Source organism: Meriones unguiculatus, chromosome 6 (genome assembly GCF_030254825.1).
Source record: "Meriones unguiculatus strain TT.TT164.6M chromosome 6, Bangor_MerUng_6.1, whole genome shotgun sequence".
Classification (NCBI taxonomy): domain Eukaryota; kingdom Metazoa; phylum Chordata; class Mammalia; order Rodentia; family Muridae; genus Meriones; species Meriones unguiculatus.
In genome coordinates, this window is record NC_083354.1 from 46,835,206 (window position 1) to 46,861,811 (window position 26,606).

General features: G+C 43.9%; 1 protein-coding gene across 2 annotated transcripts in view; it reads left to right on the forward strand.

Annotated features, from left to right (window-relative positions):
• Positions 1-21,341, forward strand: part of Dnajc13 (DnaJ heat shock protein family (Hsp40) member C13) — a 116,579-nt gene extending 95,238 nt beyond the window's left edge. The window contains exons 46-57 of one of the 2 annotated variants that reach the window (XR_009592333.1): positions 735-834; positions 2,817-2,891; positions 3,257-3,369; positions 4,491-4,660; positions 4,791-4,833; positions 5,219-5,392; positions 7,417-7,596; positions 8,010-8,150; positions 9,725-9,868; positions 14,964-15,063; positions 19,463-19,571; positions 20,479-20,613. Coding sequence is in view for 1 of the 2 variants with exons in the window: in XM_021647800.2 (XP_021503475.1) it covers positions 735-834; positions 2,817-2,891; positions 3,257-3,369; positions 4,491-4,660; positions 4,791-4,833; positions 5,219-5,392; positions 7,417-7,596; positions 8,010-8,150; positions 9,725-9,868; positions 14,964-15,063; positions 20,479-20,585 (1,347 nt within the window). In the remaining variant the exon portion in view is untranslated. Of the gene's footprint in view, positions 1-734; positions 835-2,816; positions 2,892-3,256; positions 3,370-4,490; positions 4,661-4,790; positions 4,834-5,218; positions 5,393-7,416; positions 7,597-8,009; positions 8,151-9,724; positions 9,869-14,963; positions 15,064-19,462; positions 19,572-20,478 lie in introns of both variants that reach the window. The other variant, XM_021647800.2, reaches the window with a different exon arrangement.
• Positions 21,342-26,606: the final 5,265 nt, after the last annotated feature.

Below are 26,606 nucleotides of genomic sequence, written 5' to 3' on the forward strand. Positions count from 1 at the left end.
CTAAGCTTACCTTTCAGCTCATCACATTCTCAGTAGAATGTCATTAAACTAATAGTCAGCTTTAAGAAGCATGTTCTTTGCATTGAAAAATATGCTTTATTGTTTCCTTCCTTCAGGTGTCTTGTAACTTTTTTGGTTTTGTGAGACAAGCTTTCTCTGTGTAGCCCTGACCATTCTGGAATTAACTCTGTAGACCAAGCTGGCCTCAAACTCAGAGATCCACCTCCCTCTGCCTCCTGAATGCTGGGATTAAAGGCATGTGCTACCATTGCTCAGCCATCTTGTGACTTTTTAAGTGAACTTATTAGATCTAGGCTAGAGCGTTCTGGAATGCTGAAACTGGTTCAAGTGTCATCAGTCTTTAGTTACATACAACAATTACTAGAGTTGAAGCAGCTTTTCTTTGAAAGAAAAAGGCACCGATTCCTTTATGATGGAAGTTAGAGCAGCTTGTTGAGTTAGCTGCTAAGGATAGTTGCTTCCTCCTAAAGCAAAAGAAAACCATGGTGAAGACCAATCCTCCCTAAGTGCCCCATCTGTGACACAGTTCTGTGGGCATTCTGTGTCAAGCAGAAAACTTCTCACACGACCACATTAATAGCCAATCTTTTGAAATTAAACTCTTCTAAAAAGTAGGTGTTTTCTCTTATAAACATTTTTGTCACTTTTATAAAACTGTCATTTCATTTAATTTAGGATCAAGATTATTTAATATCCTGTTGATTAATTTTCAGGTTGTAAATATAGTGACGTCAAACCAGGACTGTGTCAATAACATTGCTGAATCCATGGTTTTGTCCAATTTGTTGGCTCTTCTACATTCATTGCCATCAAGTAGGTATACGCACAGGGATCTGGGAAACCACAGCATGATAGTTCATAGCTGTCAAAACAGTTCACAGTTGATACAAAACTTGACACACATGTCATCCATGTTGATTTTGGTAATATTTGAAGTGTAGTATTCATCGTATTTGATTGTCTCTAAACTATGTTTTGTATAAATGAACAAAGTTATTTTGTTTCCCATAAATCTAGAAATTTGGGGAATGAGAGAAATCTAAAACCTAGGAAATATTGTGGGAACGCCAGTATGTCGAGCACAGTCTAGGTATGAGTAGCTGAAAATATGTAGTGTTCCGTGATGTAATTTAAAAGATAGAAACATAGATTTAAACATAGAAAATATGTTTAAGGTAGCCATGATTCTTTGAACTTACCCCTACACCCTTTATCTTTTACTGATTTGATACCCATAGAGATGCTACCACCAGGTGATTGTAGAATACGGCAGCCTGATTTCCTGGATACAGCCTATGCTGATTCCGATTCCTTGACAGCAGTGTAACAGTTGGCCGTCGTGCCGGTTCTAGCCTTAGGGTTGCTCTGTAGAAGATCGCTTAGACCCCCTCCAGTTTCAGTCCAGCTGCTTCCCAAAACAAGTACTTTGATGTGACACCTTACTAGGCAGCCCCGCTAACTTCTGGGTGCTGTGTGGACCTTGGTCTACCTCTGCACTCTTGAGAGTGGCCCTCCTTGATTAGTGTGTGTTGTTGGTTGTTTCTCCATATTCAGCTAATTGAATAGAGTTGCATTTTTCTTGGAATACCTCTTTAAAATGGCAGCACTTAGGAGGCAGAGGCAAATGGATCTCGGTGAGTTCCAAGCCAGCCGGCGTTACACTGTGAGATCCTGTTTCAAAAAAAGAAAAGGAAAAACAATGAAATAGCTACTTTAAGAAGCCATTTACAGATTATTGTTGTCATGCCTGCAATCATTTAGAAGGCTTTTCCTTTTCTTTTTCAAGCTTTGTAAGACTTAATGAAAAACTAAACTTGTTGGTAAAGTTAAACATGATAGAAATTATAGTTTCAAAATGTAAATTTTGAGCGGAAGAGATGGCTTACCAGCTTAGAGCCCTGGCTCCTCTTGCAGAGGACCCGGGTTCAGTTCCCAGCACCCACATGGCAGCTCTCAACTTAAAACTCCAGTTCTGGGACACAAGGCACAAATGTGGTTCACAAACATCCATGCAGACAAATGTTAATACACATAAATAATCTTTAAAAAGACAAAGTGTGAATTTATTACTGCTTCATCTATATAGTAGAGCCTGCACTTTATTCTTACAAGAAAGTAGCTGACATTTAGATATTTCGGCCTGCTCTTTCTAAGGAGCATTGTTATCAGTGTTTTAGTCTCAGCCAGTGCTTGTCAGCCTCTCTCCTTGTTATCAGCTCTTCATTGCTTTGGCCTCTGGTCTGTCATTCTCACTTGACTTTGAAAGAGCAAAGACTATTAGCTCAGTCTACTTACAGACCATGCATCAGTGGCTGAGGAGAACAGGCTGCGTCCAGGGTACTGTTGTGTCCTCGGAGTGTAGCACTGGCGTACAGTTGTTTCTTCCTCTTGTCCCTAAGACAGTAACGACTTAGTAACAACTAAGTAGGAATCTTAAGTGCCTAGTAGGGTATCCTCTGGATATTAGGAAGTGATAGTTTGGAAGTGGTAATTCGTGCAGGAAACAGTGAGGTAGGAAGACACTATAGCATAATGGTCTTCAGTGTGGACTTCAGAGAGAAGCCAGCATGGGTGGGGAAACCAGCTATACACTAACTCGCTATAAGAGCTTGGGCAGGGTGGACTGGGCCTCAGTTTCATTCATATAGCACAGCCATAGCAGGATTTGTCTTGCTGATTAGCATGAGGATGAAAAGTGGTACGCTGTAAGACACCTGGCTAAGAATCTGACACACGTTGATGCAAATGTAAGCTGAGGGGTTGGCACAGCACTTGATATGTCTTTTGCTTTGCAGGCCGTCAGCTTGTTCTGGAGACTCTCTATGCATTGGCATCAAATACAAAGATAATCAAAGAAGCAATGGCAAAGGGTAATGTACACAACTCTTTCTTATCTGTCCATTTCAGTGTGCTGGAGTTCTACTTGGGCTGCTTTACAGTCTGGGACATAGAATGCACTGAAGTGTTAGAGTTCTGAAATTCAAACCACTAGCTAGGCATTGTGGTGGCCCTGTGACCCAGCTACACAGGGTGAGGGGGGAGCATTGTTTGAGCCAAAAACTTTGGGTCAAACTAGGCAAAATAATGAGACCTTATTAAAAAAAAAAAATCAGACAAAGAGAATCAAAAGTATAAAATGTAGTGAGTTGAAATTATGTGGAAAGTGGATAGAAAGAAAGTGTGCTGATGAGAAAAGTTGCTCTCTACATATAAGCATTGATTGTTTTCTTTATAGGAGCTTTGATTTATTTATTGGATATGTTCTGCAATTCAACACATCCACAAGTTCGATCCCAGACAGCAGAACTTTTTGCCAAAATGACAGCAGATAAACTAATAGGTCCAAAGGTGAGTACAAAATATCAGTTACTGTGGTGATTATTTCATGACATTTGATTTTATGTCTGTCTGGGATGGTAGGGACAAAAAATACTCTTCTGTGGAAGCTGAGGCTACTCCTTTGTGTCAGGGGAACCTGAAACTCAGAAAGCTGAAGAGAGTCTGAGCAGGGTGATAGCTGCTCACCTCTCTCCGCGAGAAGAATTGGGAGGAGCTGGGAAGATGGCTCAGGGCTAAGAGTGCCTGCTCTGCAAGCAAGGAGACCTGAGTGTCCAACACCCTTATAAAAAAGATGTGCATGGCCTTGTGTGCCTATAAACCAGAGTTGGGGAACAGGGGAGAGCTCACAGTGCCTGGCTCTTCTGTCTTCATAGGAAAGCAGCATAGACAGAGCACTGTTGCACTGAAGAGTTGATGTGTGACAGATGGCAGTGTAGGCCGTCCAGCCCCAACCTGGACAGTTAGGGAGCATAGGCATAGACTGGGGCTTAAGGTGCAGTCTGCTCAGTCTAAATCTTCAGTCATGAAACGGAGGAGGAGTCAGGTTACACTCTCAGCAGTGGGAAGATCCTACCTTGAAACCACTGCTTACAAATGAAACAATGGGCCATTCATTCAGCTGCTAACTAAGGGTTGTATTGCACATACATGAACCCGTATAAACCATTCTGGAAACTTCACACGAAGGTTTCCAGATTTTTTTACCCCCTTGGGTGGATGTGTTTGTTGGTTGGTTGGTTGATCAGTCTCCCTGATTTGTGACAATGTCTCACTGTACCTCAGGCTAGCCTGGGACTCCCTACATAGCCTAAGCTGCCCTGGATGCCTCTCAGTCCTCTCACCTCAGCTGAAATGACAGATAGGAGGGACCACCTCCAGCTGGAGTGTTTTCAGGTTTCTTAACTGCAGGGAGCAGAGAAGTAACTGGATGTTTAAGTATGGCAGCTCACCTTGTTAAGTTACCTTTGCATCCATCAGGGTTTATCTTTTCTCCTTTTCCAGGTCTTTTGCTCTTACTCTGTCTCACCCATAGCATGGATTACACCGCTAATCTGGTTTAGAAAACTTTGAACAAGTCAAATATTGAGATGTTTTCAGTGGCCCCTAAAACTCTGAATTTCCTCCCTTAGGTTCGAATTACATTAATGAAATTTCTGCCCAGTGTGTTCATGGATGCCATGAGAGACAACCCTGAAGCTGCTGTGCATATATTTGAGGGAACGCATGAAAACCCAGAGCTGATCTGGAATGACAGTTCCAGAGATAAGGTGTCTACAACTGTGAGAGAGATGATGCTGGAGTAAGTAAAGATGGAGTCGGGGGGTGAGGGGGCGCATGGCCTGCTCTGCCTGCCTCTCATCAGCACTTGTTCTGAGGGTTAAGCTGACTAAAGTTTGCTGTTTCTGCCTTTCTCCCCCTCCCACCCCAAGGCACTTTAAAAACCAACGGGACAACCCTGATGTGAACTGGAAGGTAAACTACACTTTTATTTTGTAGTTGTTTTGTTTTGTTTGTTGTTTTTAATTCCTGTGAGTTAGTTGGTCAGCCTGTAGCTATCAGTTACTCTGTTCTTAAGACACATGGGATATGCCCATTGGAAAGCCAGGCTTCAAACAGACATAAAAGTAGTAATACATTTGAACAAAATGACTCTAAATGACTAAAGACATCCTTTTTAGGCTCCAGTAAGAGGAAACCTCATAATTATTATAGTTTTATTGTGTCTAAAACAATTGGTACAGCTATTGTTGCACTAATTTATTCTATGAAGCTTTCACTAATGGTCTCACACTTCTCTCTTCACAGACAAGTATAATTTAAGATTGCTTACTTGTGATTCTTTCTCCTCTCTTTAAAGTTGCCTGAAGATTTTGCTGTGGTGTTTGGAGAAGCGGAGGGTGAGCTCGCTGTTGGAGGAGTTTTCTTGAGAATCTTTATTGCGCAGCCAGCTTGGGTGCTGAGAAAACCCAGAGAATTTCTTATTGCACTGTTAGAAAAATTAACTGAGCTCCTGGAGAAGAACAATCCACATGTAAGCTTCAAAACTTTAAAGAGTTTGCTAAATATTCCAGTTACATTTCCCTCAAAACTTCATCCTCACCTCGGGGGGCTCAGCTGCCTCTCAGCAGCAGCTCCAGGACAAGGCAACCGGAGTGGGAGAGCACTTACCTAGCGTTTGCATGACTCTGAGCTTGATCTCCAGTACTGCGTGAAAAACAAAACTCAAAAGAGCAGCTTCGTATGAATTCAAATGCACATGCTGAGTGTGTGTGTACAGTAGTGAAACCCTTTAGTAAAGTAATTGTTTTTGAAACAAAGTTAGAGCTGCATAGATTGAGGAAAAGCTGTTTGCTATCATTGTAGACCCTCTAAAAGGTTTTTCTACCCATTTTTCAATGACTACGTAGCTGAAGAGAAACTGTAAATGTTGAGTTTTTCTCTGAAACTGAAAAGTTCTTGCCTGCACTTTTTGTTTCTGGCAGGCATAACCCTTGCCACAGAAACTGTCAGCAGGACTGTAGCAGTACCTGGGTGAGTGGGCTGTGAGTGTCCTCACTACCAGAGGTGGTTAGGAAAGCAGTAATGATGGCGTGGCCTTGGGCTTGGTTTCCAAGTCAGACATACTGACGGTATTAATAGATTTGCTGTACAAATGTTTAAATTTAAAAACATTAAATATTAGTTACTGCTGAGTTAATCAGACTAGCCATAGCGTAGGGTAAATTAAAACCCCAGGGTATTTTGTTAGATGTTTTTGGACCACCCTAGTCTACCAGGGCTAGCTCTGTGCTTTTTTGACCCCTGTTGGTTGCTATGTGCAGAATTACAGTTTTACCTGCCTGTGAGGCTGAGGTTATAATGAGTTAATGTGTGTGGAATACCTGGTTTAATGTCTGCCACACATCCGTGCTTAGAAATTATTGGTAACTATCATTAGCTTAGTGAAAAGTATTAAAAATAAAATTGTAAGTGGGGCTGAAGATATGACTCAGAAGTTAAGAGCCCTTGCTTTTATTGCAGAGGGCCTGGTGATCTCATTCCTCTTCTGACCTCTACAAGAACTGCACATATGTGGTACACAAACATATATGCAGGCAAAACACTCATACCTACCAAATAAATCAGCCTAAAGATTAGATTAGTGTGCCAAATATTTACCAGTGTTCCTCTCCATAGCTGTGTTTCTCTGGTGCTAATAGGTTTGCTGTCATGTGGTTTTTTTGTAACATAAAATCTTCAGCACCAGCTGTGTAGCTTGGTTGTAAAACCCTTAGTATTCAGAAGGCCCTGGGCTCAGTCTGCAGTCTCAACATGACAGAGGGGAGGGTGAAGAGCCTCAAAAGCTAAAGTAGGGAATACACATAAAAATGTCCTCATGTGTCGCCTCTCCTTTTAGGGCCTATTCTGATTTCTGTGTTACTTTCAGAAGCATTGTTGTGTGTGTATATGTGTGTGTGTGTGTAATAGTATTAGGCATATGTCCTTGCATGCCATGATCTGCAATAGGAAGATCTCCTATAGTGGAAGCCAGATGTACTAAACATAGGTTAAACATTTTTATTCTGAAAATAGAAACTCTCAAGTGTCCTAAATCACACCCTTAAGTACCACTAAAGTGATCTCTAAAGCCAGGTAGTAATGTGTGTGTAAATATTTTAGCATCTGAAACATTTCTGGACTGAAACAGTTCAGAAAGGGGTTGTTGGCATGTACTGGGACCTTCCATAGAGCTGGGAGAAACACCAGCCTCCTTGGAGTCTTGCTGCTGCCTCAGAGTAGCATGTATGTAACCCTGTCTTGAGTTCTTACACGGCCATTTAGGATGATCTTTTACCTCTGCCACAAAAGCCCAGTGAGGGCCTTTTAGAATGCAATGGTACGTCCTTTGGTTCTTAGGTTTGTGCCTTTTATCAAAGAAAAAGTAAGTTTACTTAATTGCATTTCAGGTGTCAGTACTTGGAAATTTTGAATCCCTCATTTTGAACAACAAATGTATTAGGAATTTTTTTCAGTACTTTATGTTTATTGGTCTGGTGTTTGATTTGTTCTTCCCAGGGAGAGACTCTGGAAACACTGACGATGGCCACAGTCTGTCTCTTCAGCGCACAGCCTCAATTGGCAGATCAAGTCCCACCACTGGGACACCTTCCCAAAGTTATCCAGGCGATGAATCACAGAAACAATGCCATTCCCAAGAGTGCGATTCGGGTTATTCACGCCCTGTCTGACAATGAGGTATTGATGAATACCTAGAGCCTAGAGCATCAAAGTTTAATAAGAGTCCCCTCTTGATGGCACTTCAGAGTGGAGACCCTATTCTACTGGGCCTTTTTATGTCCCATTTTGGTGGGATGCTTCATAGAAATGTAACTTAATTTTCTCTTTATTTAATTTTATTTTATGTGCATTAGTGTGAAGGTGTCAGGTCCCTTAGAATTGGCATTACAGACAGTTGTGAGCTGCCATATGGGTGCTGGGAACTGAACCCGGGTTCTTTGGAAGAGCAGACAGTATTCTTAACCACTGAGCCATCTCTCCAGACCCCTTAAGCAGCAAAGTGGGTTTTAAATTGTATTTTGTTCCTTAGAACTTACCTTGCTGGTTATAATATTCTACTCCACAAGTATTCTTGTCTTTTGCGCTCTTAGCTGTGTGTTCGAGCCATGGCATCTTTGGAGACCATTGGGCCACTGATGAATGGAATGAAAAAGCGAACAGATACTGTTGGTCTGGCCTGTGAAGCAATTAATCGAATGTTCCAGAAGGAACAGAGTGAATTAGTAGCACAGGTAGGTGATGCTCTGTGAGCATTATTTCAGGAAAACAGGTATGCCAGGCAGATGTTCTCTGCTTAAAGCCTTAGGACTTCATGAAAACCTGCTTATATTTTTTTCACACAGAAAGGTTAAATCTCATGAACAACTTCTTTTTTTTCTTTTCTATGTTCATTCTTAGCTTCTTTGTAAAAATTACTTCATTCTCTTTGGGTTCTGTTCATTCGTTCCTTGTTTCTTTAGAATCATGTTGAGATTCTTCATTGTTTTTAAAGAGGCCCCTCACCTAGATCAGATGTAGTGGGTATCAGTGTACACAGACACTGAAGGGAAAAAGTAATGTAAACTCAGAAAAAAGCGAGCTTTCTTATTCTGAGTACAAATACCACAGAGCCTCACCTGTACGGCCTTCATGCTTCTGGAAGCAGAGAATCTCGTTACGTACCAGAGGCCGGGGCCAGAAATGTCAGTGTCAGTCATTGAACACTTAGGTTTGTGCATCTGTTGCACTGTGGTGATTGCAACTCATAGTGTGACACACATTGCCAAAACCACTAAAAATAAATTAAATGTCCTTACTATAAACAGTAACTTGAAGCCACAATTTTACTAATTAGCTTGATAGACTGATTCTACATTGGACACCATCATATCCCTTTTTATCCCATATGAAAAACTTCTTAGTCACCTTTCCTCTTCGGTCTTTGATGGCAAACTCTGCCATATGACAGAGTGACATCTGCTGTCCTTAAACTGAAGACAAACCCCTGCCTCTGTGCCTGGCCCTCTGCTTCCCCTGTCCCCTTCTCAGACTTCTTCCCAGCGCGGCCCTCTACCCTCTGTAAACAGGCAGAAGTACTGGGCAGGCATAGAGCCAAGGTGACTGATGTAAGCCAGTCTGCCACAGAGGTTTCATGTCTCGGCCTGACAGCTGACTGCACTCTGCCCACACTCCTCATCTGAGGTGACGCCGCCGTCAGGTTCATCTCCCCAGTTGTTAGGAGTAAAGAGTGTACACACCATGCTTACTTCCAGCTCTCTGAATTCTGTGAAAATTGTGTGATACCAAGTTGTTTAGCTCTTAACAAACTGATACCTAAGTGATGACTGCAGAGAGTATTGTAGGAGGATGAAAAGATGGTAAAGTCCTTCAGGGCCTGCTGCCTGTTAGTGACACCATTAGCGCAGGCAGCCCTAATACAGTGGTTCACAGCTTGGGTTCTGTCCCTCCTGGGGACATCTGAACCTCCAGATGAAGGCTCCATTATGCCCAGCTCTGTGCTGTACACGTTTCTTTTCCCTCTGTGCACTGATTTTCTTATCTGAAATAATAATTGTACCTTCATTCTGTTAGGAAGATTACATAATTGATGCACAGCATTTACAGCAGTTAATGGAACTGAATAAAAATTATTTTATATAAGAATGTTCTTTCCATTTGATACTAAAATGAAAATCTGCAGCTGCATGGAAATGCTAAGAACAGGTGGCCACACTATAGATATGACCCTGGTGGCGAGATCACGTCTTCTGTAGCTAATGTACATTTTCTTCATTGTGCTCATATAAATGTTGACTGTTTGTTCCAGGCTCTGAAAGCAGAGTTGGTCCCATACCTCTTAAAGCTGCTTGAAGGCATCGGCCTTGAAAACCTCGACAGTCCTGCTGCCACTAAGGCCCAGATTGTTAAAGCTCTCAAGGCAATGACTCGAAGTCTGCAGTACGGAGAACAGGTGAGTCCACAAGAGGCACCTTCTGTATCATGTCAGGGCCTTGGCTAAGGGCATCCAGGACCTGCATTTGAGTCCAGTTACAAGTGAGGCCAGTGTTAGCTTCGAGTAACGGCTTCACAGCTGCCAAGAAAAAACACAAGCTTGTACCCAACAGCCATGCACGGTGATTCCTTTTCTGCGTAGTGACGGTATGTATTTCAAGAAGAAAACAAGTAAAAGTCTTAGTGTGGAAGCGTTTGAAACACTTAGTATAGAATCAGGTGCCATTTAAAAGATCTGAACATCACTTGGCTAGGCAAGATCAGGCAGATCTCTGTGAGGTTGAGGCCGGCCTGGTCTACAAAGTGAGTCCAGGACAGCCAAGGCTACACAGAGAAACCTTGTCTCAAAAAAAAAAAAACAAAAAAAACTAACGTCTCTTTATTAGTGCCTGTAAAGTGCTAGTTTTTTTTCTTTTTACAGAATAACTGTGTTAATATGTTTCAGCGGCACATACACTGATTTCAGGCCTCTTAAGGATTTACTTTTCATCTTTAATTTTAAGGTACACGCATGCACGTATGTGTATATGAGTGTGTATGAGTATGTGCACATGTGCACTCCCCAGACCTCACATGAGGAGGACAGTTTGCAGGAGTCTTTTCTCTTCTTGCCCTACGAAGGTTCTGAAGATTGAGTTCCGGTTGCCTGGCTTAGCAGAAGGCACCTTGACCTGCTCAGCATCTCCCCAGCCCTCTGTTACTGCTGCATCTAAAGACTTCATTTTCTAATGTTCTCTGTACTGAACTGAAGTCTGCACAGTGTGTCAGGGTCTGTTCCTGTTGCTTTGATGAGCTTCACTGACAAGTTCAAGGAGAAGGGCTCCCAGTTCCATTTGCATATCGGAGTGTCAGGAGTTGATTCTGGCTCACAGCTCAGAGGCCGTCATGGCTGAGAATCACGGTAGCAGGAGCTTGAAGCAACTGGGCACATTGCATGCATGCACAGTCAGGAGGCAGAGAGCGATAAGTATCTGCTGCTAAGCAGCAGCTTTTCCCCCTTGAGGCCAGGATCCCAGCAGGGAGTGGTGCACACACAGCGAGCAGGTCTGTCCACATCAGGTAAGGCATTCCAGACAGTTGTCCACATACATGCCCAGCTGACAGTTAACACTAACCAGCGCAACTCTACCCTTTGTCAGCTTGCCACGCAAATGCTTCATTTTTAAGCCATAATATTCCACCACTTGTCCTCAGAGACTCATGACCATATTGTTACATGAAACACAGTCCAACTTTTTAGGTCCCCATGGTCCTCGACAGTTTCAACACTTTAGGAGTCTAAAGTGCCTTAACTGTGTGTTTCTATAAAAGAAAAGTCAAGTTAAATGCATATAATGACACAAAAGAGAGCAATCAGGCTTAGCAGAGAATGATCAGACCAAAGGAAGATGAAATTCCAGCACAGTGATCACTAAAGCCCAGCTCTGTTGCAGCCTCAGAACTTGTAATCTGCGCGGGGCTCCAGAGAGCCTACATAGCCCCGCCCCCTCTATACCTGCAGCTTTCCCATGGATCCAGGGGCTCTGCTGCAGCCTAGGCTCTGCTCTCACAGCCTCATGTAATGGCTTCCCAGGGACTCTGCAAGGACACCCACCTGAAGACCTTGTCTGGCCTCAGGTGCTCTTGTGACCTCCCTGAATCTTGCTTCTTTCATGTCTTCAAAACCATGGATGATATTGCCAGGTTCTGCCACCAGCTCAGGAGGGTCCCACCCCAGGAGCACAACCACATCAGCTTCCATGTATTGACTGGAGAACTGACTTGCAGGCAGTTGTTTATGAGGAATAGGAAACCCCTTCAGTGTAGGCTCTCTTCCTTTAAGTGAATCTAGAGTGTCACAAGATGGACCTCTGAGGGTCAGGTTTTGCCCAAGGACATTTTCTATTGTCCCAGTACCGCACAGGAAACTTATTTTCGTGGTGCCGGCCTCTTTAGCATCCCCCTGAACATTCTCCTGTTTTGCAGTTTCCTTTGCCGTATAAATTAGTCTATTATCTTTAAACTAAACTTCACCCAAGTTCTCTGGATATGGGCAGAATGGCGCCAGATTCTTGGACAAAACATCACACAAGTGCCCCAGCTCAGTTTCTGACAAAGCCCTTGCTCTCTTGAGAAGGCATTCCTGATTTCTGTCAGCATTCTTGTCTTCCAGCCACCCACCAGAATATCCCATTGTGCTTTCCTTTCAGGAGTCAGGGTTTTCTAATCCAAACTTCCAGATTCTTTCTGCAAGCCATTTCCAAAGGCCTGAGATCCACTTACTCAGAGCGGATCTTCTTGCCTCAATGAAAGCAGTTTAGGCAGCCCTGCATAGCAACACGCAGGTCATTCTAGATCAGCAGTTCTCACCCTGTGGGTCACAACCATCAGAAAACACTTATTTCTGATGGTCTTAGGAACCCCAACCATACCTTTATTTTCATTGCTACTTTATAACTGTAATTTTGCTACTGAGCATTGTCTCAGTTCCTATGTGTTCTTCATTGGTCACCACCCACAGGTTGAAAACTACTGGTCTAGGTTGTTTCAAATTGATGGTGCTGACCATCACACGTAACATGAAGTCACCTACAGTGAAGAACTAATTGGCCTTTCCCACCTCAGCAGCATTGTGACAATACCACCCTGCCTAGCTCCAGCACATTTACTACCCCTGTAACTAGTTTTACTATTCATCCCACAGCCTCACTCTTGCAGCCACTACTCTGTTTTCCAAATATGAGTCAATCTGTTCTACTTGTTACCTTTCAGCATTGGGATCCTACGGTGCTGTGGGATGTATTAAAATGTTTCATTTCTTTGTTTAAGTTTCTCATTGTGTATATAATTGCTGCAGTTTGTCTTCACCTCATCCAGGTGGAGGTTTGGGTCATTTCTGTGTGCAGATGTTCTTTTTGTGCTTAAACTTTTTTACTTAACTTTTCCCTTACTGAAATTAGGCTTCTGTGTCTCAGGAAAAGAAACATTTTTTTTTCTTTCTTTCTTTTTTTTCAATGCAGTTTATTCAGGAACCTTGAACAATCCTCGGACCCTGGGGAAAGCCAGCCCACAGCTTAAGTAGCCTCTGGGTAGCCAACCCAGGCGTGCCACGTGGGCAATGCAGATAGGTCCACATACATGGAAGCAAGCCAGATCCTCAGCCTTAGCCAAATGTGGAATTGTTCGTGACAGAGAGCACTCACCATCGGGAAGGTGGAAGGCGGAAACCAGCTCCATCTTTAAGGCACAGCATTCCGCAGCTCTCTACAGTTCCCCCTTTTTGTTTTAGACGCATCAGGCAAGAGTAGAGGTCTGATCTCTGATATTAGAAATAAATTGGAACTTTGTACCGATGTTCATTTAGGTGTCATCCACCCAAAGAGCATCAGACCCGACCAATACCTTTTTCTCAGAGGCGGGACCTGGGACATCAACCCGCATGCAACCAGACATGCTCTTCTCTGGGTCCAAAGCGGCTGACCCTGAGTGCAGTGCTTAGCCTCGCATCCTGAGCGTAACATTTTAGCTTTTTATGGTAGCCAACCATGCTTGGGGAGAATGTCCTGCTTCAGTGGCTGTAAAGGCCTGAATGGTCATGGCTGCATCACACTGTTGTGAGACTCTAATCTTGCATATATACCACAGGCAAACCAAGGAGACCAACACCAGAAGGCCTGCTAACGCTCCCATGCCCACCCATTCCTTCAGATGTTTCATGGCTGCAGCAATCCATGTTGATAATCCTGTGGCTAGTCCTGCGTCCACTCTAGTAGAATTTACTGTGACAATGGCCACTCTCAGCTGCTCCATCGTAGTATCGAATTCTCCAGTCTAATTACCTAAAATATAGCTTGACAATTGTTTAGATAGATTTGCAGCACAGGAAAAATTCTCATGTTGTATGCTAGTGACTCAAAGTCCAGCATATTTTCATTGACAGCCAAGTTGAGCGATTTGCCATAGGGTATCAATTTGCTCCTGCACGAGGTCAATCCTCTGATTGAACACCATCAAGCTTCCTTTTAGTTGAGCATTAATTCCTTTATGTACAACTAAGGCATGAGCTACATTGGCTAAATGATTGTTCAGGGTCTGAGCAGTCTGCCCAGTATGACTCATGGCTAATGCCCCGGTGGTAGCTCCAACAGCCGCCAATGAGATGGTAGTAACAATGGTGGCTGTAGTTCCAAGATCCCGAAAGAAACATTTTTAATGCCGCTGGCTTTCTCTCAGTTTTTGAATCGTTTAAAATGACACTAAAGAAGACAGGCCACTTATGTTGTTTCAGTCATTAACTGATAATGCCTTTGAGTACTCTGAGTGGCAAGCAAAGGCTCCCTGTGGACCACTTGTCTCCTTAGCCAGCACCGGCATTTCTAGGGATGAAATTAGCCAAGGGGACCTGACCTCCACCCCCACTCCCAAAGAAGGGAAAGAAAGAGAGCAATACCTTCTAAACCAGAGCTCTTCAGACCCTTCTCAGTTCTCCACTCACTACTGCTTCCTGCCAGGGCTGGGTGCTCCCGCCCTGACGACTGAGCATCTGGGCTCTCCTGACTAGGAGCTTCCATCTGACTTAGAGACTGTTTATTGCGTCCCCTAGGTCTGCACCCAGAAGGTACTTTGTAAATATGGGATCTGAATTCTGATGGCCTCTTAAGTTGATGTTTCCTATACACTTTCATCTTCCATCTCAGTCTAGTACACACACAAAAATTCTGCCACACGTGTGTATTTCATAGGGTGCCTATTTTATCTGTTCTTTTTGTCTGTTCACTTATTTTTCTCATTGTAGTTGTTCGTGATCTCCTCACAAGACATACCCCATCCTTTGAAAGGCTGATTTAAAGTTGTAACTCCAGTTTTCAGCATCTTCTCCCCAACCTTTCCTAGGTCTGGTTCAGCGAGATGTGCCCAACACAGAGCCAGGGACCAGGTGTGTGATGGACACCAGGTCCTAGTCCTCTCCCAGTGGCCTTCTGGCTTGCAAGTTTGGTGTTCCTGCTTGGTTCAGTCTTCCCATGACTAATTCCTGACATAATCATGCTAAGTAGGGGCTTGCTTTACCTTCCCAGGTGAATGAAATCCTCTCTCGATCTTCAGTTTGGAGTGCCTTCAAAGACCAGAAACATGATTTGTTCATTTCTGACTCTCAAACAGCAGGATACCTCACAGGTAAGTCAGTTCCTCAGCTACCTGGCAGAAGTCACAGCCCTCCTTCCTGCCCTGATCAGACTTAAAATAGTATTCCTATTGTTACCCAGGCATCTGGCTACCAAGGATGGGGGTGCTTTGAGCTTGTTATACACAGCTGTTTTGGACAGGAGTGGAGTGCAGTGTTGGGTGTTTATGACAAAAACATGCACTTTGCTTTGACCCAGTGAGTCAGAAGAGCTGTCGGTTAAATGTGCAGCGGGCCTGCGTTAGTGTCTAACTTGAATATGTGTAAAGAATGAGAATGTCAGAGACCTGGCGCCTTTGTGCCCCTTCTGTCTAAACAGAGTGAGGCTTCAGATAATTCTGTACAGAATATGTTTTCTTAACTTTGGGCAGAGGGCGTGGAATTTTATGACAGAACGGGGAGATAGAAAGACCTGGAGGGGACAGGAGCTCCAAAAGGAGACCAACACAGCCAAAAAAAAAAAAAAAAAACTGAGCCCCAGAGGCCTGGCAGAGACTGATACCCCAACCAAGGACAATGCTTGGAGAGGACCTAAAATCCCAGCTCAGATGTAGCCCAGGGCAGCTCAGTATCCAAGTGAGGTCCCTAGTAAGGAGAACAGGGACTGTCTCAGACATGAACTCAGTGCTGGCTCGTTGAGGGGAGTAGCCTTGCCAGGCCACAGAGGAAAACAGTGCAACCAGTCCTGATGAGACCTGATAGGCTCGGGTCAAAAGGAAGGAGAGGAGGACCTCCCCTATTAGTGGGCTAGGGGAGGAGCAAGCAGCTATGTACAGGGTATGAGGGGGGATTGGGTAGGGTGAGGGAGGGGGCTACAGTTAGGATACAAAGTGAATAAACTGTAATAAATGATAATAAAAAATGAACTTCTCAAAAAAAAAAGAAATAATAAAGTTTGCAGTACAGTTTTGCTAATTATATTTCCAATGGGGAAAGTATCTCCATTCTGGTACAGAGAAGACTGCTGAGGGCTCAGGAGACACTGGATGATGCTGAGGGTGTGTTCATAGTTGACTTTGGTCTGAGGAAAAACAGCATTGAGTTGCTGTACTGAAAGCCAAGATTACCTCTCTCATTAGGATCTTGAGTGAATTTAGCCTTATGAATGGGAGGTAACTTGTGCCACCTGCCTGAAATGATAGCATGCAAGTAGATATCAGCCCCCACGTGATTTTCTCACCAGAGCTGATAGAGATAATAAAGAGAAAACTGATAACAGCCAGTGTCTTTCATACAGTTCAGTTCTTTTGTTTTAATAATCCTGATTGCTCTCATAGAAGTCAGTGAGAATCGTAAAGATTGATTCTCAGATTTTCAAGTCCAGAATGGCTCACCTCTCAATTTTCAACTTGGCCATGACACTGCTGTTTCCCCTTCTTATGGCCACTTCAGTATGTGTCACTTTAATATCAGTTGCTCCTCTTATTACTTAAGAGTTTGCCCTAAATCTATAAGCATCCAGACTGCTGTTGGTCCTGTGGGCTGTATCCTGCTTTTTCTCTATAGAGAGAAACCTAGAGTGTGGTGTTGGTCTGCCCGAGACCTTTCTCTCAGTAGGAGTGTATTTGCGCCCACCAAAAACCTCCTCAGAGTGTTTCTGAAAGTTGGCAGTCCACATTTTCATGGTAGTACTTTCAGTGTAAGTACAGTAGAGTTGGGGAAAAAGAGCCTAGTTTTCTTAGCCAAGAATGAAGTTGTTGCAGGAATGGTGCTGTGCGGGTCAGAAGCCTCACATGATGTTTTTTGTTCTCTGTGTAACCAGCCTTCATCAAGTTCAAGTAAAAGCTACAGGTGTCCCTTCCCTCACTGCTGTAGCCAGGACTGTGAATAGAACAGATGGAAGGTTCTCTTCCGAGACCTGGGCCTAATATACTGGGAGTGGGGAGCTGAGAGCAGGAAGTCAGACACGGCCTGTCTGTGCCTTTCTTTCCCCTAAGTTTCCCTGGGATGAATGAGCCCTCTAAGAAGCGGTCGTGATATGCTGCAGGGGCTGGAAGTAGCAAATGTATGTACAGGTGCAGCCAGGCAGCAATGGTGCAACCCCACCCTCACTCCAGAAAGGGCTGGAGCCTCTGGGTAGTGCTGAAGCCAGGGAGGTTCATACTGGACAGGCTTGGCTGTGAGCCTTGTTTGCCTCAGATCTGCCCATTCCTGGCACCTCCTCAGACTGGAGCATCCTCTTTTGAGAAGTTAGTTACTCAAGATGATTTCCCCAGGAATTTAGTCCCTTGAAAGGACAACCTGTGCTTCAAGGGTTCCGCTTCCATTACCCTGCAGTTGAGGGATGCTGCCTCACCACCTGGGCTGCAAATTGCTTTTTGGTGTATGTTGTACTTAATCAGAATTTAATTAAAACCCATCCTTCGTATGATACAGACTGTGCCCAGCAATTCCTTAGTTCATCAGTGAACTAAAGTGCTGTGAATATGTGTATCCCAACCCTTCCTTCTGAATGAAGTGTTTGAGTACATTTGACAGTTATGTGGATAATGTTTAAAAGACAGGGAAATAAAAGTTTTTTTAAAGTAAGCTACAAATAAAGGTATAATTTCTTCTCCCCGACTGCTGAGCAAATGCTAGTTGGTCATTTGCTGAAGATCAAGATGTAAAAGTCCTGAGTAGGATTATTTAGAGTTGATAATTATGACAGGACTGCCTGTTTCCACAGGGCCTATCATGCTATACTGTTTATTCTGTGATAGCTGTTTGTTTAGGAGTGCCTTTGCTGGGTTTTTTCTGTGATATAGATACATTGTGGTATCTCATCCAGAGCCCTGTTACTATCCATCTGGTAGATTCAAGAACTGCTAGATGCTAGCTGGCTCAGGGGCCTCTAAAATTTTCATGGTGGAATTTTCAAGTTATTTACCTGAGAAAACCAGCAGTGAAAGAATGTGGGAAGAGGCAGAGTGTCAGTGTTGGGAGCTGTGACTGAAAATAAAGAATTTTTCATGACAATTGTGCCCACTTTGTGGGCTCCCTCATTCAGTTCTGCCTTATTCTTTTAAAACCTGGCACTTGAACAGTGTTCCCATGTGCCCTGGAACCTCTGCTATTTCCCCACTTACACCTGGAGATAGTTTCCAACTGCTGTGTCTGGTTCTTAGACACAAGCCACTCCTCTCAGCCCACAGAAGCCTAACAAATTTTAGTGGAACCCAGAGGCACAAGCCTGAGGGCATCTCAGACTTGCTGGGACTCAGTTTACTTTCCCTGGGGGACAAAGGATGGGAGTAGAATTAGGCGACTTCTTTATAAGTTCTGAAATTTTTTTCAGTTCAGAATGCCCTTCATATCTCTGCAAGATAGAGTTAAGTTTATGAAGAGTTGTATGCAACTGTAAAGTTTTTGCTTGTATGACTGTGGTGATCAAAAGTATCACTGTGTGTCAGTACCCCATCACCCTTGTGAGTTTGCCCAAGGTTTCCCAGTGACTTCAGTGACTTTGGTGTTGCCTACTTTCATAGGAAGCATTCATGGTTTGGAACCATAACCTCCTACGTTGATAAGAATCAAATTGTGCCCATATCTTAGTTTCTCTTCCTAGCACCATGATAAAATACCCCAACAAAAGCATCTTAAAGGAGAAAGGACTTACATTGGGTGTTCATGGCACAGTCCATCATGGTGGAGAAATCAAAGCATCAGGAGCCCGCAGCAGCTGGTCACACCAAATCCACAAGTGGATGCTAGTGCTCAGCTCCATTTCTCTATTTTATATAATCCCAAATATCCCTGCTGAGGGAATGGTGCCACCCCAGTGGACAGGTCTTCCGCCTCAGTTAACACAATTGAAACAATCCCCCACGGGCATGCTCAGGGGCTCATCTGGGAGGCCACTGTTCTCCACCGGAGTCCACACTGAATTGTTTGGGAACCACACCCCTCTGTGGTATTTGTGGTTTTGTTCATCTGTGCCTGCCTGTAGTCATAGTGTTTCTACTGGAGGTTGAGAGTAGTGTGTTGCTTTGGCTCTGAGCTGTACTGATGGATGCACCAATTTGTTCGGTGGTCATTTTTCCTGAGCAGTCTGTGGGACTGCTGATTTGGCAGAAGGTGAGAGTTGATGGTGTAGGCTCCCATGACCTAAAGAAGGGAAAATCCTTTTTATAGGTGTTTTAAAAATACATGCTTCCAAGTGCCCAGGCCCTCTGGTTAGCTTCTGTCCGACCTATGCAGGTAATCCACCATGGCCTTGTCAGCACTTGCAGTGCGTGACAGCCATTTCCTACCCATAGTCAAGGTGCTCAGAAGCTGAGTAGTGAGATAGATGGAAGGGAATTATGGTCTCTGTCCTACATCAGTCCTGTTGCCTTAGCCTGCATCAAATTGCTCTGCTGTGTGCACTTCCTCAAAATTCCCTTGCTGCTTACATTTCTTTTTTCCCCCCAGGTGTCTCTCCTTCCCTTCTAACTGGCAGCAGCCCCCTTCACCTCAGGAGTGGGCTTTAGAACTGCTCTGCCAGGCAGCTTGCTAACTTCTGTGTAGCTCTCTGAAGCAGGTAGAGAAACCTTTTGCTCAATGCATGCTGTTCGCACTGCCTTTCCTGTCCTAACCCTCCAGTGTATGCATTTTCCATGTTTCCTCTGAGTCAGCTAAGCTCTGCCCCTGTGCAGTGCTAAGCCAGTTTCTCTTGCAAGCGCTTATTTGCCGTGTGGGGCTTCTAAGATGTGAGCAAATGTCTGTTGTGCTCAAGTCAGCTCGAGGCCAAAGCTGTCTGTGTGCTCCTAGGACTGCTGACAAGCTTCCAGAGTGCTACTTTTTCATATGGTAGAGAATGTTGGTAACAGAACACACGGAGACTACACCCAAAATGCTGCTGTCTCTTTTGAAGCATTCTTTAGGCCCATAAGATGGAAGTCCAAAGCCTTCCTCTTGGAAGAGACCTTGTGTCGTGTGCTGTGTTCACTGGGTGTTGCTTATTAAAGTGGTCTTTCTTTGCACCGAGTGAAACCAGGTTTAACTGGAACGTTCTAAGAAGTCACTTATGTCGAGGATCCAGTTGTGCATCCCTTTGAGATGGTCTGAACGGGGTAGAGAATGGGTGTCTTTTCTCCATTCCCATAGTTTCCATGTAATAGAGTGCTTTAAGTGCCCTGATGGGTTTTTGTTTGTTTTGTCTTGTTTTGTTTTGTTTTTTTATTTCTTTTGTTTTAAGATTGAACTTCCCAGGTGTGAAAAGAGGGAGAACTCCCTGTTTCTACACCACTGTTACTGCATGAATTTTGAAATTATTTCTAATTGTGTCATATAATTAAAGCAAGCCATGAACAAAGGTTCTGTGTCGCTGCCTGTTGACAGTTACACATATAGATAATTCTCAGACCATCCAAGTGGTCTGTACCGGGTGCCGGATCCTGTGCCCACTGACTGACGTAGAAATGCCTGCTTTCCGTTCTCTCTTGCAGGACCTGGAGTTGCTGGCTATCTTACTACAGGTACATCCTCATCAGCCTTGTCTAACCTGCCGCCTCCTGTAGACCATGAGGCAGGGGACCTTGGCTATCAAACTTGAAACACTCAGAGATAATAAATGCTGAAAGGCCAGTGCTGTGTCTACATTCCTCCAGCCAACATGTTGAAACAGACTCCTGCTGCCTTTCTCCTGGTTTCATGACAGTGTTATTCCTTTTTCTATAGATATATTTTTATTTAGGAAAAGAGTCCATGATGCTGATGTATCACGTTCCGAGAAAAGCACTCGTGGGTCAGCCACCATGGGTACACAAGAATTTCTTTTTCTTGGTGTATGTAAGCACATTTTGTTCCTTTATATCTGTTTACAAGACTGTGAATCAAAAGACAAAACTTTCTTCCTAGTTTTTATATTTTTTTTTAATTACTGTGACTGTGGGATTAAGCTGCAGTCTACAAACATTGGGCTAAATCTTATCCCCAGAAAAGGGTACCTCCCTCTCCTGCACAGATCTCCATGGCCGTCTTCCTCTTATCGTCAGACATTAGATTTCTGTCCTCCACCTGTGACCAGATCCTCAGTCATTAACTCTCTGAGAGCTCGGTGCACATCGGTGTGTGTGACAGGTGACAGGCTTCACCAAACTGAACGACAGGGAGCTTGTGCAAAAAAAAAGAAAAAAATTAAAACTAAAAATGGATGTCAAGATGTTATGTATGAGATTAGTGTAATTGTGAAATGTTCTATACATTATCAAATATATAAAGCTTTCTATATTGAATGTACATTATACAGATCATTCATATGTGTACATAAAATTTTAAAAATAAAGGGAATTGACTGCTTTGTTAATGAGATATGTTTGTTCTGAAATTTTCCCTCTGAAGACTTCTTACATGTTCACTTTTGAGGGAGATGAAGCAGAGGAGACGAACTCACCCCCTCACACTCAACATGCACAGCTGTGTCCACCTCTGTTCTTCCTAACCAGAGACAGACAGCAGCATGGTCACTTTTTATGTCATGCTTAGGAATGCTCCGGCTGTCTCAGAAGGAGAGTTAAGGAACCAGAGAATATTTCAAATAACAGACACTAGTGCATGGGTCTTCCAGTAAGACCACAGACTACAGAACATGTAAACACGTAAGTTCATGCAAACACTTGACCACATCCTGTCTTTTGTTTGGTTTGAGACAAGGTCACCCCATTGTGACACAGGCTGTCCTCCACTTGTAATCCTCCAGCCTCAGCCTTTTGAGAGCTGGCCTGGGTGTGTGCTTGCTCCCTAAACACTTCTTTTAAAATGGGGAAATACCCAAGCCACAAATTGCCTTTGTTTTTTTGAGTGAAGGAAGTATGAAAAAGTCATATTGGAACCTGCTACATAATGAGCTAACTTAAAAAAAAAAAAATTAAGGATTTGAAATAGAATAGGTTGATAATGCTTCCTCCAGAAGTCATTGGCTGTTAAGAAGTTCAAATGTGTAGGACACCTCTCCATGAGTTGTTAGTCAGGGAGCGTGCAGAAGATCCCACGTAGCCCAGGCTGCTGCTGCTGCTGCTCTGGCCGTCCACCAGAACTAGATGACTAGAGCTTCCTGTGCACGCCACACGTCACTAAAGGCAGAGCGACGTGGTCTGGGACTGAGCTGGAAGTGGCCTCCCCGCTGGCGGCCTTCACCATGCCAGAAGGTGCCATGTAGGCTGGGGGCAGGGGAGAGTCAGCTGTGAACCCCTGTATGTACAATTCCACCTGCCAGGTGAGATGTACCCCGTGGTACAGCAGTGGCATGACTGTTAAGGGGGTAAATGGGGGCTTTCTAATTGGATTTGTGGCTGGTTTGATGAGGGGATATTTGTCTGATACTGTAAACATGGTCAAAAGCTTATGGAATGGAGATCACAGGCCCCCGGGGGAATCTAACACTGTTGCTAAATGGACGTGTAGTCAAGCTACCTTCCAAATATTTGTATTCGTATCCGTAGCCTACTTCTGTTGTTAGCCCTGAGCAGAGAAGCTCACCTACAGTAGGCAGTGGGTAGCACCTACATTCACACCTGGTCAGAGTGCTGAGAATGCGTGTCTGTTGCGTGCTCAGCCCTAAACGGGACAGCTCTGTCCCCTACCACCACCACCCTCAAGGCCCAGGGAAGATTGTGGAAGAAGGGTTAGAACTAACGTAAGAGCCAGAGGATGGGCTGCGGTACAATGACACTGTCTTCCGAATTGTTGCGCTCGTGAACTCAGAGGCGCTGCATGCCTGTACAAGACTGGGCCCTTCAGCATTCCATTAGGGACAAGAATGGAGTGTCGTTTTCGTCAGTGGCACAGCCCCTGGTAAGTTCTCAACCCATGCCCACACAAGCAAGCCAAGAAAAGTGGACCAAGAAAAGTAGGAAGGGGAATAAGAAGGGACCCAGTGGGAATGGAGGGGGAAATGGGAGAGGGCAATTGGGGTTGAACATGATCACAGCAGATTGTGTTGCGTGTATGAAATCGTTGGAGGGGGGAGACCTAGGTCTTAGTACATTCTTGCTCACTACCACTTGAGCCGCACCCCTGGCCCTCCAAGAACCCCTTTCAAAGCCAGAACCGAGTTTATCCTATGGTGCATAAGAACAAGTAGAAGAGAGACTCCTGCTACAAATTACCAGTGAAATTGTTTTGTATTGGATTATCACTTAAAGATCATGAAGTAATGTAAGCAATATATTAGTTAGAATGTCAGTTGCTAAACAACACTGCCATAAAAGTGTATTCACTGGAAGGTCAGCAACGAGCTCAGGAGCCCACGTTTAGGAAACTGAGGATAAATCAACATCAGTGCCCCACCCCAAAGAGAATATAAACATTATAAACCCTTACACAATTTAAAGGCTGGTTTTTAAGTAATCTATCACCACTAGCGGGGGGTGGGGAGGGGAGACTTGTTTGGTTTATTTTATTTTATTTTTTTCAATGCAGTTTATTCAGGAACCTTGAACAATCATCTGACCCTGGGGAAAGCCAGCCCACAGCTTAAATAGCCTCTGGGTAGCCAACCCCAGCGTGCCACGTGGGCAATGCAGATAGGTCCACATACATGGAAGCAAGCCAGATCCTCAGCCTTAGCCAAATGTGGAATTGTTCGTGACAGAGAGCACTCACCATCGGGAAGGTGGAAGGCAGAAACCAGCTCCATCTTTAAGGCACAGCATTCCGCAGCTCTCTACAGTTCCCCCTTTTTGTTTTAGACGCATCAGGCAAGAGTAGAGGTCTGATCTCTTAGAAATAAATTGGGACTTTGTACTGATGTTCATTTAGGTGTCATCCACCCAAAGAGCATCAGACCCGACCAATACCTTTTTCTCAGAGGCGGGACCTGGGGCATCAACCCGCATGCAATCAGACATGCTCTTCTCTGGGTCCAAAGCGGCTGACCCTGAGTGCAGTGCTTAGCCTCCCATCCTGAGTGTAACATTTTAGCTTTTTATGGTAGCCAACCATGCTTGGGGAGACCGTCCTGCTTCAATGGCTATAAAGGCCTGAATGGTCATGGCTGCATCACACTGTTGTGAGACTCTAATCTTGCATATATACCACAGGCAAACCAAGGAGACCAACACCAGAAGGCCTGCTAACGCTCCCATGCCCGCCCATTCCTTCAGATGATTCATGGCTGCAGCAATCCATGATGATAATCCTGTGGCTAGTCCTGCGTCCACTCTGGTAGAATTTACTGTGACAATGGCCACTCTCAGCTGCTCCATCGTAGTATCGAATTCTCCAGTCCAATTACCTAAAATATAGCTCGACAATTGTTTAGACAGATTTGCAGCACAGGAAAAATTCTCATGTTATATGCTAGTGACTCAAAGTCCAGCATATTTTCATTGACAGCCAAGTTGAGCGATTTGCCATAGGGTATCAATTTGCTCCTGCACGAGGTCAATCCTCTGATTGAACACCATCAAGCTTCCTTTTAGTTGAGCATTAATTCCTTTTTGTTTCTGTAACTGGATGACTATTACAGAGCTAAAAAAAAAAAAAAAAAAAAAACACAGAGCCAGAGCAATGATGCAAACAATTAGCATACACCACAGAAGCTAAAAAAAAGCACTTTCTCTAAGTCAGTGGTTCCTAACCTTCCTCATGCTGTGACCCTTTCATAGAGTTCCTCATGTAGTGATGATCCCCAACCATAAAATTATCTTGTTGCTACTTCATAACTAATTTTGCTGCTGTTTTGAATCATAATGTAAATATCTGATATGCAGGATATCTGATATCTGACCCCTGTGGAAGGGTCATTCAACCCCCAAGAGTGTTTGGACCCACAGGTTGAGAACCACTGCTCTAAGGGAAAAGATAAAACAGCACAGTGTTTTATGAGAGATCATGTTTACATACTTTATCACAGCATAATATTATAATTCTGTTATTAACCTTATTTGCCTAATTTATAAATTAAACTCCTATAGGTGTGTTTATACAATTCAGGACACATACACACACACACACACACACACACACAGAATGGTATTGCCCACAGTGGGCTGGATCTTCCTACATTGATTAGTGTAGCCATCTTTATTTTAAATCTATTTTGTTTGGATTCTTCTAGCTTTGCCTTCCTTCACCACAATCCCTTTCACCACCTAAAGGTTAGTGGGGAGAGGGGCCATAGTTCTCTTTTATTACCTCCTGCTAGTTAGGGTCTTTGGGTTCCTTGGGGCCAGTCCAATCTTTCTCTTTCTCTCTCTCTCTCTCCTCCCCCCCTCCCCTAGTATTCCCTCTCAAGAATTAAACTGTCTGCAGCTGGCAAAGAGCCCCTCTCAGAGCCCACGTGAGGCAAATGGTGGGCTGCTGTGGACAATCTGAATCAGCCCCATATTCCACACTTGGGATTAAAAAAAAACAAACAAACAAACCCCCAACCATATTTACATAACATAACTGAGTTTTTAAAGAAACCAAAACAGATTAGATTAATTAGCACAATCCCCAGACACATCCACAGGTCAACCCGCCTTAGACAATCCTTTACTGAAACGCCCTTCCAAGGTGATTCTAGAGTGTGTCTGACTGACAGTTAAAACCATTACACCAGGGAACAGCCTGTCCCTCACTAGCAGAAACCGCTGAGCCTTCTCCAGGTCCTTTGCATTCTTCCTGTGCAGTGCTGTATAATAGTTATTCAGCATAGAAAACAAAAAACTTCACATTTGAATTAGTAGATGCACACTAACTTTTTAATTTATAGAGTAGAGAGGTAGGACACAGCATTGTGAAATTCATAGCCCATGAGTAGAAGACGTGGGGTGGGAAGTTGAAAACATTTTTCCTATCAAACTTATAAAAGAAGATGTCACTGTTTGTATAAATACAGACAATGCCATTTTTTTTTTTATTTATAAGAGAAAAAGGAAGATTCACAGAACTGTTGGTGGAAAAGTCTAGTTACAGACACAAATAAGAATGTTGACACATTTTTAACATTGCAAAGGCACTGGCTCTGTATCACAGAATTTTGCGGTTATCACACACAGAAGTTTTCGGTCATTCAGGATGGTGTACAAAGGAAAATAGGAGCCTTGCACCCTTGAGGGTTTTTTGTTTGTTTGTTTGTTTCAGAGAACAGTTTATGAAGACCTGGTTTGAGTCAGTGGCGGAATGAGTCATTTGCCTTCAAAAGGAAAGGTCAGACGAAGTAATTCTATAAATATTTAGTTTTTCCTGAATTCAGGAAAGTCACTTCTATTAAAGCTTTTGCTCAGACACCAGGCACACATTATTTTACAAAGCCCCTTCCTACGCATCCCTCAGGCTCCTCAGCATCCCGAGGCAGGAAAGGAAATGAGTTCCAAGCAGTGTCAAATGTAAGACTGAGCTGGGAGATGTCTTGTGAACCCTGAGGATTGAGGGCAAGGTCAGAGTTCCGAGCAGTAGAGCTGGGGGCAGAAGCCATTATCAGTAGACAAACCTGACTGATAGCCGCACCCTTCAGGCAGCAGGGACTTTCCTAGGGAACATCTTTGCAGTAAGAGGTGTGAGTGCTGACAAATGTATTCTCCCAGCCTGAGAGCATGAATGTGATGGGGGAGGGGGGGCAGGATAGGGACTGCTGAGAGGTGGACAA